Source organism: Prinia subflava, chromosome 22 (genome assembly GCF_021018805.1).
Source record: "Prinia subflava isolate CZ2003 ecotype Zambia chromosome 22, Cam_Psub_1.2, whole genome shotgun sequence".
Taxonomy (NCBI): Eukaryota; Metazoa; Chordata; class Aves; order Passeriformes; family Cisticolidae; genus Prinia; species Prinia subflava.
In genome coordinates this window covers 1,781,072-1,795,015 of record NC_086268.1, presented here as the reverse complement: position 1 = coordinate 1,795,015, position 13,944 = coordinate 1,781,072, and the positions used below count along the sequence as shown (strand labels likewise).

Below are 13,944 nucleotides of genomic sequence, written 5' to 3'. Positions count from 1 at the left end.
ACGTTTGAGATGCTGTCCCCACCTCCCTGCCAGCAGCCCCAGGGGACACACTGGGGACAAGTCAAAGCTTGCTGGCTGTTGACACAAGGCCTTGTTGACACAAGAAAGGGAAAAAAACACAACACAGGAGCCATTCAAAGGTTGTGCATTTTCTGGCTGTGAGAAATGTATTATTTCCCTCCTTTATGCCTCCCAAAAATAATAATAATAAAAAAAAGGAGTTAAAGGAAATATCTAAACCAGAGCTAGTGAAAGGTTGGCATTTCATCAGTCCCTGCCAGGTGAAGCCCTGGCTGCCTTTATAAACACAAACCCGAGATCACCTCGTGCTTACAGAGCCATCAATAACTCCCGAAGTCACTCGCAGCCACAGAGAAAAGAAAAGGTTCTTATTTTCAGCTTCTCTAGCAGAGAATTTGATCTAAAAGTTTCACTTGCCAACCGGCTGACAGCTTTCCTATGGTGCCACTTCAGAGCGTTTGTTTGGTGATAACGAGCCTTTGTTATTAGCAACTTATCCAAAGCCACGGGTAGGAAGAGATAAACTCTGCAAATAAAGAGATATCGCACACTGCCAGCAATGCTGAGCTTCCAGAAGTTACATTTCCCCTGAAACAGCAATAAAAAATCAAGAGGTGAACTGTGAACTGCTTAAATCAGTGAAATTCTCCCCAGTAGAGAAGACACTCAGGACAGGTTTGAGCCTTGAAAGTGAATTTCTTCACAGCCAGGCCGGGAACTGGGAAAGGGAAGGGGAAAATTGTTTTACACACAGGGGGAAGCAGCAGCTTCCAACAGTCTGGTGGCTGCAGTCCAAAGCCAACAGGAGCAGCCCGTGGACTGTGGCTGCTCCTGCTGGCTGAGCTGTGGGAAGCTGAGCACAGAGGAGGAATCCTGGGGCTGCCACGGGCTCTTCCCACTGCCAGCCTCATCCATCCCCTCCCTGCAGCACCAGCTGCCAGGGTGGTGCTTTAATAGAGGCACATTCCTCCCCTAAAAGGATATTTTCCCTGATTATTTGGAGGTGGTGATGATTCCAGACTCCCATTGACACCCAACAGATGACATAATAAAGAGAAAAACCACTCTAGGAAAGAAAGCTCCTGTATTTTTTTCACTCGCTGCCAAGGGACTTCTGTCACCTCACAGACATCTCTAGATGGCAAAAAGCTTTTTACATTTTCACGTGCCACGTGCTTCTCACAACAGTTTGACAGTTCTGCTGCTGGCAGGTTCCAGAAATTGGTATTTTATCCCTCATTTTGCCTTGACACACAGCACTAACTCACTGATAGAGCTCTCACTCTGTTGTAACATCCTTCCAAGTGAGACAGCACAGGCTTTTGCTGGCCTGGGCTCAGATACATGAAAATTTATGCAAACACATGCAAATACACGTCTGCTTCGCTGTCAGCAGGATTGCAGATAGGTGCAGTGAGAGGCAATGGCCCCACAGCAGAGAGGAGGGCTGGAAAATCGAGATCTCCACATTTCTTAAGAGCTTTTGTTCATGTCAGTTGTTCAAACACTCCAGGCCCGCGAGTGCCTCAGGAAATCCCGCTGAGGCAGCCGGTGGGTGCTCAGGGAAGAGGCTGCAGTGATTTAAGAGCTCTGCCCTTCATCCCTCTGGAGAAAGCACCTGTGCCCTCTGAGGAACCAGCAGAAAACAGCTCAGAGCCCTGAGGATGGGAAAAACACAGCCTTGCCCTCCTTCAGGCCCCGGCAGAGCCACTGATTGCACAGCAATTCACAAATCATTTCACAGAAACGCTAAAAAGAACCCGTTTGACCCCTCTCAGGTGGGGATGGGAGCAGGAGATGCTCAGCCCCTGCGCCCTGACCACGCTGTGCACAGAGCCACAGGGGTCTGTGCCCTCAAAGCTGCTGGAGACCCAAATTCTCTGTGTCACACAGGGGAGGGCTCAGCTCCTCACCTGAGGGGCTTCCAGAGCTGTTCCGTGCCACCAGAGATGGAGACTGGGATTGGATTGGGAATCTCACAAACCTGCCCCAGTCCTTGTTCTTACAGCTCCTGGTTCTCCTCTTGGGCTGGGGCGACAGCCCGGCCATGGGGAGCTGCTCCAGAGCCTCCCAAAGGGCTGAGGGTGGGGAATTCCAGCTGCAGGACCCTCCCGCAGGGCTCTTGGGTTTGGATGTCCCATTCCATTCCATTCCATTCCATTCCATTCCATTCCATTCCATTCCATTCCATTCCATTCCATTCCATTCCATTCCATTCCATTCTCATCCCATTCCATTCCATTCCATTCCATTCCCATTTCCATTCCATCCCATCCCATCCCATTCCATTCCATTCCATTCCATTCCATTCCATTCCATTCCATTCCATTCCATTCCATTCCATTCCATTCCATTCCATTCCATTCCGTTCCCATTCTCATCCCATCCCATCCCATTCCATTCCATTCCATCCCATTCCATTCCATTCAATTCCATTCCATTCCATTCCATTCCATTCCATTCCATTCCATTCCATCCCATTCTCATCCCATTCTCATCCCATTCCCATTCCATCCCATTCCATTCCATTCCATCCCATTCTCATCCCATTCTCATCCCATTCCATTCCATCCCATTCCATTCCATTCCATCCCATCCCATCCCATTCCATTCCATTCCCATTCCATTCCATTCCATTCCATCCCATCCCATCCCATTCCATCCCATTCCCATTCCATGCCATTCCCTCGGGTGAAATCCAGCCAGGGCTGACTCCAGCTCCCCATCCAGGCTCTCCCTCCCCGCAGGATGCTGCACTGCAGGGGTAACTGCACATCTCGGAGGCTGCAGCATTTGCAGCAGTCCCTCTCTGCAGACCCCAGCACAGGCACAGCTCGGGGATGTCTCAGAGCAGCATTTCTCAACCTTTTACAGCCAAACTGGCACCTCGTGCTCTGCCACCTCCAAGGCTTTCAGCTGCTCCCAAATCAAACCTTGGTACTTTGATTTCATTACTTTGAAGTTATTTGGAATATTCCCTTATTCATGTAGCAGCTACGTGATTTGCTCACCTCCTTGCTGGAGGTTTATTCGCATTCTTTGTTACCAAAACTGAGTTTTCACCCATTTGAGAGCTCATCTTCTGCTTGTGGCCACAGGTTGAGAAACACTCTCACCCCAGCCTGGTTCAAGCCTGGAGGGGCAGGGGTGTGCTGCAGAACCACCCTCACAGTTTTTAGAGGAGGCAGAAGCTGGAGTTGAAGCTGTTCCATAAATTGCAGTTAACTCAGGATCTGGCATTCCTGTGGCAGGGGTTGAATGCAGGTGAGACTTTCCCTTTCTTCAGCAAATGCCTGACCTGCCAAAAAACGTGGAATTTCAGGGAGCCACCCAAAACACTCACACAATTATTTACGTGTACGTGCACAACCAAATAAACATCCAAATATACCAGGAATATTTTTGCACCTGCAAACATCAAACCCAGCCACCCCTGGAGCGTGCAGCGTTGGGGAGAGCAGCAGTGTGGATCCCATACCTGATCCCCAGCTTTTCCAGGAGGGGCCATGTGGATGGGCTGGTCATTGTCCAAATTCCGGATGCTGGGGTCTGCCCCGTGCTCCAGGAGCAGCTGGATGATTTCCTGCTGGTTCTTGTCACCAGGCAAAGCAGCTGCCATGTGCAGGGCTGTGTTGCCATGGGCCTAAAGCAGGGGGAAGGGAAAAAAAAAAGGAGTAAAAAACTCAAATAAACCCCCTGGTGAGCTGTGCCATCTGCTCAGAATTGTCTTAGAAATGAGAGAAGAATCCTCAAGGGATTTCTCATCAGGAGGTGAGGGAGGATCTCTGTTTCTCCCAGGCAGGAGGGTTGTGGATTCAGGGTTTTTTTCTTTGCTAGAGCACCACAAATTGGGGGGTTTTGATGCTTTGAGTGTAGGTGATAAATAGCCCTGAAGCAGGAACATTCCCTGGCTGCTGAAATCTCCCCTAAATCACAGTCTCGTGCATGATTCCTCTGAAATCCCCCCTTAAAACTGCTCTGAAATCTCCCCTAAATCATACCCTCATGGAAGCAGAAACTGGAAAAAGAGAAGGCTGTAACAAGCACAGAAATATTTCACTGGGAAACATTAAATTGGATTATAGACACCAAACACATCGCGCTGTTGCCCACCACACAAAGCTCCACACCCATTTGTGCTCCACGGATCCCCTCTGCCCCCTTTTCCAACACTTCCAAATGCCAGAAAAATGCAAATTCCCAAGGCCAAGCACGGATTTGCTCCAGTGGCAGGATTAGCACAGGAAGGACAGAGCTGGCTGTGAAGCCAGGCATGGATGGAGAAGCTCTGGTGCCACCAGACCGTGTAGAAATCTGTGCCCTGTCTGGTCAGGTATGACTGGTAACGGCTGTAAATGAGAAAAAGCTGATAAACAAACGCACAAGGCGAGGTATTTTTAGTCTGCAAGAGTCTCATTGAGGCAGCTGCTTGGTTTTTTTCTCTCAGAAACAGTCATGGGTTTTGTCACGACATTGGAATGGCTGGACAGAAATTGCTGCCTGCATTAATATTCCATTTGTTAGAGTATTACATGAAAAATGTGATTTTTCAGGTCCTGTTAACCATGGAGACATCAGGGAGAACTGAAGCAGAAAATAAAATTGCAGAATTTGAAGGTTTTTTCCTCAGATAAGGCATGTTTTACACGCCCTGAACAAGCAGATCTTTGTCGAGTTTATCATCCCAGAAAGTCAAGGGATGGTTACAAGGATTACAAGATCTTTTTTACAGGATTTCTTGTTAAAATGGAAGGGTCAGCACTTGAGAGCTTCCAAATCCAGGCATGGGCCAGGACAATGAGGCAATCTGACAAGGGCTGACCTTGGAGCCTCAGGCTGACTTTAACAGGTCTTGTTTGAGACAAGGTGGGCTCCAGGAATCCTCCAGATGAAAAACACCTCCAAGGCTTCAATATTTTTCTGATTGTGAAAATGCCACGGAAACAGGTTTGGAGTGAGACAAGCACAAGCAGTGGGTGAGCCAGGGAAAGCTAAACACGGCTGTTTCCTTGTCTTCTTCACGCTTCCAAGAGCTAAAAAATCCAGGATTTCACCCTGCCCCAGACAGCTGAAGACTCCAAGTGATCCTATCAGGGAGGAAGCGCTCCCAGGATTGTGATCAAGAGACAACAGAGACTCCCATGGACAGGCTCTCACCTGCCTGGAGGGTCTTTAAAGATACAGAAAGAATGCAGTGAGAAGCCCTTCACTGGACAGAAAAACACCAGCTCAGTGTCATTACCCACATGCACAAGCCTAAAGATGTTTTTCTCCAGTCCAGCAGAAATCTGGAGGGGTAAAAGAGGTGAAGCTGCCCTTTGTCTGCAAAGAAATTCAGTCCCTTCCTGAGGGACACAAACTCTGGGGAGTTTGCAAGGTGGGAGTGCAGCTGAAATGAAAACCAGGGAGCCCCAGCCTTGTCCCCTTCCTCAGAGGTGAAGGGCAGAGCCAGAATCACCCCCTTAGCCCTGCTGAGAGCCTGTCCAGAGCCAAAGCCCCACTGCTGGGACAGTGCTGGCTCAGCTGAGGAATGTCGGGGTTTTGTTTGGGAGGAGGGTGGAGCTGCTTTTCCATCTGTGTGAGATGATCACTGCTCAGGACCTGCTCCCAGGTGAGGTCTGGGGCAGCATTGCTGAGGTTTTCAGCCTGATTTACCCACCCTAGGGATGGCTGTGCCAGAAAATTTACAAAAAGAATTTAAGGCAGAAAGAATCCCCGTGTCCCTTGATGGAAACAGGAACTTTGTCCTTCCTGTGATGCCACATTTGACAGCAGAGATGAATCGATACCTGGCTGCCCTGAAGTGCCACCTCTGGGTGTTGTGCTGCTGTCAAACCTTGCATCACTGGATTTTCTCAACCCTCAGCCCAATTTAAAGTTCATGTTCCTCCTCAAGCAGCCCTTCCCATGTTTTTCCTCCTCTCTGCTTATCTCCCTCTCACTGTGTCATCTCCTGCTGGGACAGGGCCCTGCTTTTCATGACAGAGCTCAAGCCAGGTGCTGCTTTCCTGTTTACTGGAAAATGCAGTTTGGGGTTGAAAAGAAGTTCAGATTCACAACTTCTGCTCTTTCCCTCTGTAAAAAACCCCTGTTGTTGACAAAAATTACCTTGTTGTTGACAAAATCCTTGGAGTTGAAAGCGTTCAGCTCCAGGAAGTACCTGAGCAGGGAGATGTTTCCATCCTGCACTGTGTAATGAAGAACTGTCTTGTTGCTTTTCACATCCTATTATAAAAAAGAGAGAAAAAAATATGGAAACTCAAGAATAAGAAATGATATTCAGGACAAGCTGGAGATATCCCATAAACACATCAGAGGGAGCACAGGCCAGCTCTGCAGCTGATGGGGAACACCTCCCTTCCCCCAGCGACCCTCTGAGTGTGCAGTGTCTGCTTCAGGAGCTCCAAAAGGCAGCACCTCACCCTGCCAGCAGTCCCTTGCAAGGAGAACAGGCTTGGCCCTTGTGCCAGCACCTCTTTCCTTCTCCAATTCTGTGTTTTGAGCACCAAATGGGGGAGAATTCCCAAACCCAGGGATGACCGAGCCCATCCTCACCCGGCTGTAGATGGAGGCTCCGGTCTGCACCAGGAGATGGATGCAGGATTCCAGCTCCATGCTCTGCTGCTGCAGCTCCCTGTGCTGCTCCTCTGGCACAGCCTGCCCGCCCTGATCCCTCAGCAGGGCGTTGTGGGCCAGGACAGCGCAGTGGAGAGGGGTATGGCCTGGAAAAAACACGGGATGGAGGTGAGGACAGCGCCAGGAAAAGAGGGATGGGCAGAGAGGAGGCAGGGCTGCCACAGAGAGCATTCACTCAATCATTTATTCAATCATTCATTCATTCACTCAATCATTTATTCATTTATTCAATCATTCATTCGATCATTTATCCATTTATGCAATCATTTTTTCAATCATTTTTTTCAATCATTTTTTTCAATCATTTTTTCAATCATTTTTTTCAATCATTTTTTCAATCATTTATTCAATCATTCATTCAACCTGGGCAGGTGTTGTTGAGGCACAAGCCTTTCTCAGGTTTCTTCTTTTTCTCCTTTTTCTCCTTTTTCTTCTTTTTCTCCTTTTTCTCCTTTTTCTCCTTTTTCTTCTTTTTCTCCTTTTCCTCCTTTTTCTCCTTTTTCTTCTTTTTCTCCTTTTTCTCCTTTTTGGGGCATTCCAGCATGTTTTTAGTTCCAACTGAATCCCCCCTGAGCCATCAGCACCTTTCAATTTTGTGGCATTTTTGTGCACAGACACAACTCTCTCTCCCCCCAGGCATTTTCTGAGCCTGCTGTGGCCTCCCAGCACACCCAAAAAAACCCAACGAGCATCAGGCAATGAAATATCCAATACAGGTTTTCACACCACTCATGCAAAGGTTTTTACCTTCAAAATCCTTCATTTCCAAGTCCAGAGGGAAACCCAGTGACAGGATAACCTGGGGACAACAGAGGAATGCAGAATTTTAGTTCAGCAGAACACTGTGCAAGCCAAAATCAGGCAAAACTAACAAGATGCAAAATCAAACAACATCAGATAATTATAATTTAATGCAGAATTAACTATTATTCAACACTAGATTCCAGTGCTGTGAATGTTCCCAGCATTCAAGTTGATCACATTTCCTGGTTTTTTTACTCCCACCAGGTTATTCCTTTTAGATTCTCAGTTCAGAACAGTAAAGTTCAGTCAGTGCCTCCAGCTCAGGAGTGTCACACTCCTCACTTTCACCCTGGATTAGGCAAAGACACCACTAACACCAGTACATGTTTATTATCCTGAGTGATCCTTGACAAGGACAAATGAAAATCTCTCCTTGACAGCTGTAGCCAAACTTTATGGCCTAAAAGTTTGCCAACACTGACAGGATTTATTTACTCTTTTATTTTCAGTGTGTAAAGTTAAGCCCTCAGCTTGTGGCAGTGAGGGTACAGAAACACCAGGAATTGTGGTCTGGAGATGAGAATTTCTTGGGTTTAGCAGAGAATCAAAACTCAAAAACTCTTTAATATAAGAAAATTATAGATTTAACACGATGGAGTTGAGTAGCTCCTTGTCTATATTATCACAAAGAATTTATTTTTTTCTTTTTTTGATCGAATAAAGCAAGGAGTTGACATTAATGGCTGAGAATTTTTGCAGTGACTCATCAGTGTCAAGTGAAAAAAGGCTCAGGACAGAATCCTCCCACTGAAAGATCATCCAGAACGGTTAGGGCTTGACTTATCTCCTTACAACAAAAAGAAAATATGTACAGATCAAATATTGACAGCTAGCTCTGAGGTGCTTATTAGAGATTAGATAGTTAATCCATTAGGAAAAAAAACAACTAATAAAATAAACAAATAAACCATAAAACCTTTCATGCCTCTGACCACAGCGAGGAGCAAGTCTCTGCCTGTTTTCCCTTTTTATGTCACAGCAAAAAAAAAAAAAAAAAAAGGAAAAAAAAAAACCCACAAAAGAAAAACCAAACAAAGGAACCCTGCAATCCAAACCACCACAAGGCACTCTGCGAGGCTTTGTTGGCATCGTGTGGATTAAAGGCCTTTTTCCTCCTTAGGGAAACACCTGTTTTCCAGAGAACTGGCTGTGTTACACATTAACCGCCCGCTCCTGGCACGTGCGGGCACAGCTAACGAATGCTGGACGTGGTGCCAGCACCACGGGCACCCCCTGCCACCTCACCCCTGTCCCCTGCCCTCAGGGAGCTCAGCAGAGCCACCAAACTCTCCCTGTGCTCGGTCTAACATGGCTCAACACAGGGTTTTTTAATAAATTTTATTTTCTTGGCAACTGTGAAGCGTTTCAGACTCACAGGCTGCTGATCCCTGCTGTGGAATGCCGTCTCAAAATTCCCACAGGGCCTGTTTTAAGGTGTTAATTTGCTGCTCAGGGCTGGCACAGAGCTTAGGTGCACTCCCTGTCTGCAGAGAAATCCATGAAGCAACAGGGAAGCAAAGATTTGCTCATACAAGCCAGGTTTTGAAGGAAAATCTGACAAATGTGCCTTATTTTGGAGGCTGTGCCTGGGCTGTCTCCATCTGCAGGGTCACATCTCATCTCTTTTCTGCTGGCTTGAGTCTGGACACAACATTTTGCTCCTGTGTGGATGACAGTGCCCTCAGGGAGGGGGTTTAGAGCTCCTCTCCTCACACCTCGTGGCTGGGGAACATTCCAGCATGTTTTTAGTTCCAACTGAATCCCCCCTGAGCCATCAGCACCTTTGAATTTTGTGGCATTTGAGTGCACAGACACAACTCTGTCTCCCCCAGGCATTTTCTGAGCCTGCTGTGGCCTCCCAGCACACCCAAAAAACCAAAAAACCCCTCCAGTGCTGAGCCACGCTGGGGACTGCCACCAGCACGTCCAGATCTGTGATCTGCAGAAATAATTTCTTTCCCCTCACAGAGCCACTAAAGAATTTTCCACTGTAACAGCAGACTCCAAGTACAGCCCTAAAACAGGAACAAAACCCACCCTGGGGAGTCAATTCCTGACACAAGGAGCCTTTGCTCAGCCTCCATCTCTCCCTGAGACCTTGCCTTTATTTAAAGACACCACACCAACACTTTATTGTGGTTTTACACTGCCAGCAATTAAAATCTGTTACAGCCATGAGGCCTGAGAAGCCTCTCTGGAGATCAGTGGCCTAAAGACAAAGAAATGCCTGGTCAAGACAAAGAAATACCTGGTCAAGACAAAGAAATGCCTGGTCAAGACAAAGAAATGCCTGGTCAAGACAAAGAAATGCCTGGTCATGGTGACTGGACCAAGTAACCCCTCTCCTGCCCTCGGACCCTCTCTTATCTCCCTGTGGGACAAGAGGTCACTTTTACCCCAACTCACTCCATTGGGCCATTTCTCAAAACCTTGGTATTCTGTATAAACCCCACTTTTTCAGCAGAAGAGCTGTCCCTGAAACCCTTCACAGAGGATGCCAATAAAGATTCATCTGTGGAACCTCATCCAGTGCTTCTCCTCTCTCTCCCTGTGTCTGCCAAGGCACTGAGCAAGTCATGAGCTGAAATCACTGAGAGCTGAACCTGCAAAGAGCTGAAATCACTGAGAGCTGAAATCAATGATAACTGAGCTTGCTAAGAGCTGAAATCACTGAGAGCTGAAATCAGTGATAACTGAGCTTGCTAAGAGCTGAAATCAATGATAACTGAGCTTGCTAAGAGCTGGAATCACTGCGAACTGAGCTTGCTAAGAGCTGAAATCACTTAGAGCTGAGCTTGCTAAGAGCTGGAATCACTGAGAGCTGGAATCACTGAGAACTGAGCTTGCTAAGAGCTGAAATCAATGATAACTGAGCTTGCTAAGAGCTGAAATCAGTGATAACTGAGCTTGCTAAGAGCTGAAATCACTGAGAGCTGAGCTTGCTAAGAGCTGAAATCAATGATAACCGAGCTTGCTAAGAGCTGAAATCAATGATAACTGAGCTTGCTAAGAGCTGAAATCAGTGATAACTGAGCTTGCTAAGAGCTGAAATCACTGAGAGCTGAGCTTGCTAAGAGCTGAAATCAATGATAACCGAGCTTGCTAAGAGCTGAAATCAATGATAACTGAGCTTGCTAAGAGCTGGAATCACTGATAACTGATCTTGCTAAGTGTTGCCTGTGCCTGGGAGCTTTGCCCGAGGTACTTGGACAGGAGGTACTTAGTGGTACCCTCTATCCAGGAATACCCATGGCAGCTGGAATTGGACTGATCCTGAAGCCCCAGCAAGGATAAAAAACCCATAAAATTTCTCCTACCTGGAGGACTTGGGCATAGCCATAGGTTGCAGCAAGGTGCAAAGCCGACTGCCCCTTGTTGTCCACGGCGTTGAGGTCTGCTCCTGCCTGGATGAGGTCGTGGACGATGGCAGCCTGCCTGGCGGTGACAGCCACCAGCAGGGGAGTCTGAAACAGCAGCACAGACACCCCTGAGTGCCACCAGAGCCTGGCACTGATGCCTCGGGGTGGCTGCCTAAAACAGGTACACCTTGAGCAGTCAGAACCTCCCAGGGGCTGCACTCAAGGTGGATGATGGCCACGAGTTTTCAATTTTATGTTTGCTCCATTGACATATCAGGGGTTAATCCTCTAATTATAATTTCAGGTAATGAAGTCACATTCTCCCAGTTTGCTCCCCTCACAATTCACTTTTATTTATATTTTTCAGGGCCTGAGACAATGAGGTGTCCTTCAGTTCCAGGCCTAGAGAAGAATTGTTTTGTCTGAATAAAACAGTAGAACAGTTGCTGAGAGTCTGTGGAGCTTTATAGTCATGCTCTGAAGAATTTCAGGACTATAAATATATGAAAAATAGACAAGTTAAAATCCTAATGCATCAGCAGCAGCTGCTGGCGTAAAACCAGGCGTGAGGGAAGTTCTGGTGAGTGAAGGCTGAAATCCCAAAGGTTGTGGTGTCAGGAATGAGCACAGCTCACAGCATGGTTTGGAATCCCAATCCCACATGGCACCATGAGATGGGGACATTTCCCAGCTCTTGTTGGGCTCCCTCTGGTGTTCTCCAGCCCTAAATTTGGATGGCAACCCAAACCCAGCATTTTTTAAACCCCAAATGCATCAGCTACAGAACGAGTCCATTGGCCATAAAACCTTCAGCCTCGGAGGCTGATGCCAACGCTCAAATATTTTGCTGGACCAGTGTTTTCCCACATCACTCCATGAATCATGGCCTGGAAAAAGAATGGGCTCATTCTCATCCCACCTAATTTATGATCGTGCCACCGAATTTTACAATCCTGCCTCAAGTGAGGCCGATCAATGCCAAGCCTTCCTTGCAGGGGCAGAGGAGCAGAGTTGGATTTTTTGGGGGAATCTTGTTCATGCCAAGCCTGTTCCCATCCCAAACCCCGCTGCCTGCAGGGGAAAGTGGCCCCTTTTTTCCCCCTTTTTATCCCCTTTTTTACCCCTTTTTACCCCTTTTTTACCCCTTTTTACCCCTTTTTTACCTTTCCTCTGTGCTCCTTGGCATCGAGTCTCCTCAGGGGTTTCATGCGCTCTGCAGCTGCCAGCGTGTGGGCCCTCAGGCCTTTAGCTGCATAAATATGCAGAATTCTAAGACAGCAAATAAAGACACCCATCACCAACAGACCACGCTGGGAGCAAATATTTCCACAGGGTAGCACTGCCCCTTTTGGGGTTTTACACCCAGAGCCCCACAAATCCATGCTGTGAGCCCAAAAATTCCCATTCCCATGGGAAGGGCTTCCTACCTGCAGGAGCTGCAGTGTCCAGGAGCTCTCAGCGCTCCTGAGCTTGGCCATGCTGCCTCCTTCCCACTCCAGCACCTTCTTTCAGCTGGGGTTCTCCACTGGGAGGTGTCAAAGTCCTCCACAGTTTGGGAATTGTAGGTATAAATCGCTTTTTGGGGTGATACAGCTCTGGGTGTGCTGGGGGAATCTCACCATCCGGGGTAACAACCACTGCCTAATTGATGTATTTGTAATATATCAGCCTGTTCAACTCCCTAATTGATATATTTGTAATATATCGACCTGTTCAACTCCCTAATCGATATATTTGTAATATATCGACCTGTTCAACTCCCTAATCGATATATTTGTAATATATCAGCCTGTTCAACTCCCTAATTGATATATTTGTAATATATCAGCCTGTTCAACTCCCTAATTGATATATTTGTAATATATCGACCTGTTCAACTCCCTAATCGATATATTTGTAATATATCAGCCTGTTCAACTCCCTAATTGATATATTTGTAATATATCAGCCTGTTCAACTCCCTAATTGATATATTTGTAATATATCAGCCTGTTCAACTCCCTAATTGATATATTTGTAATAGATCAACCTGTTCAACTCCCTAATTGATATATTTGTAATATATCGACCTATTCAACTCCCTAATTGACATATTTGTAATAGATCACCCTGTTCAAACTCCCTAATCGATATATTTGTAATATATCAGCCTGTTCAAACTCCCTAATCGATATATTCGTAATATATCGACCTGTTCAACTCCCTAATCGATATATTTGTAATATATCAGCCTGTTCAACTCCCTAATTGACATATTTGTAATATATCGACCTGTTCAATTCCCTAATCAATATATTTCTAGTATATCAACCTGTTCAACTCCCTAATTGATATATTCGTAATAGATCAGCCTGTTCAACTCCCTAATCGATATATTTGTAATAGATCAGCCTGTTCAACTCCCTAATTGACATATTTGTAATCTATCAGCCTGTTAAATGCTAATTTTTGTCAAAACTCCTGGCCAGAGGGACCCACTCTTTATATTTTGCACAAGACAAAGAGTTGTCACAGCCCACAGGAGTGGCTGGTGGCCCTCAGTGATGGGGAAAACACTTCTCTGCTTCCCTTTGGACATCTGGCTCTACCTGGAGCCACTTCCACTCCCCCAGGTCCTACCTGAAGGAAATTCCAACCTTAGAACAGGAGGAGACCACCCCACACACAGCCACACCCACCCCTGGCTTCATTCTGCTGCAGGCAGAAATTTCTGAGGCTTTTCAGGCAGAAGGTGGTGGGCAGTTGTTTCCCTCCTCGGGTAATTTTGTGCCCCAGAGCCACCCTTCACCATTTTAGGAAGTGGAAATACAAATTTCTGGCTAATCTAATTTTCAGTCAAGCTCGGCATTAGCTGTGGCTGCACACCCACACATCCCCAAGGGTGCCAGGAGAGGATAAAAGTGACTGAAGCTGAACTGCAGGAGCAAGGAGTGCTGCAGGAAATGCCTCCAGGCCACAGCTGGATGGTGGAATTCCCTTTTAGTCTGTTTAAATGTGTAAAATTAGCACAAAGTCTGACAGCTAATCTCTGGGTCTGGCCTGTACATATATTATTGAATTAATTGATTGCTAAACCAACGCTTGTGGGTAGGAAATAAAACACTCTAGGCATAGCAAAGTTACT

General features: G+C 46.7%; 1 protein-coding gene across 1 annotated transcript; it reads right to left on the bottom strand.

Moving 5' to 3' along the window:
* Positions 1-2,705: 2,705 nt before the first annotated feature.
* Positions 2,706-12,037, bottom strand: LOC134561208 (NF-kappa-B inhibitor delta-like). The gene is made up of 7 exons (XM_063417995.1): positions 11,984-12,037; positions 10,779-10,925; positions 7,405-7,456; positions 6,577-6,743; positions 6,130-6,246; positions 3,500-3,664; positions 2,706-3,319 (listed from the first exon to the last, which is right to left on the bottom strand). Exons 1-7 carry the CDS (start codon positions 12,026-12,028, stop codon positions 3,248-3,250), a joined length of 765 nt encoding a protein of 254 aa, XP_063274065.1. The 5' UTR covers positions 12,029-12,037; the 3' UTR covers positions 2,706-3,247.
* Positions 12,038-13,944: the final 1,907 nt, after the last annotated feature.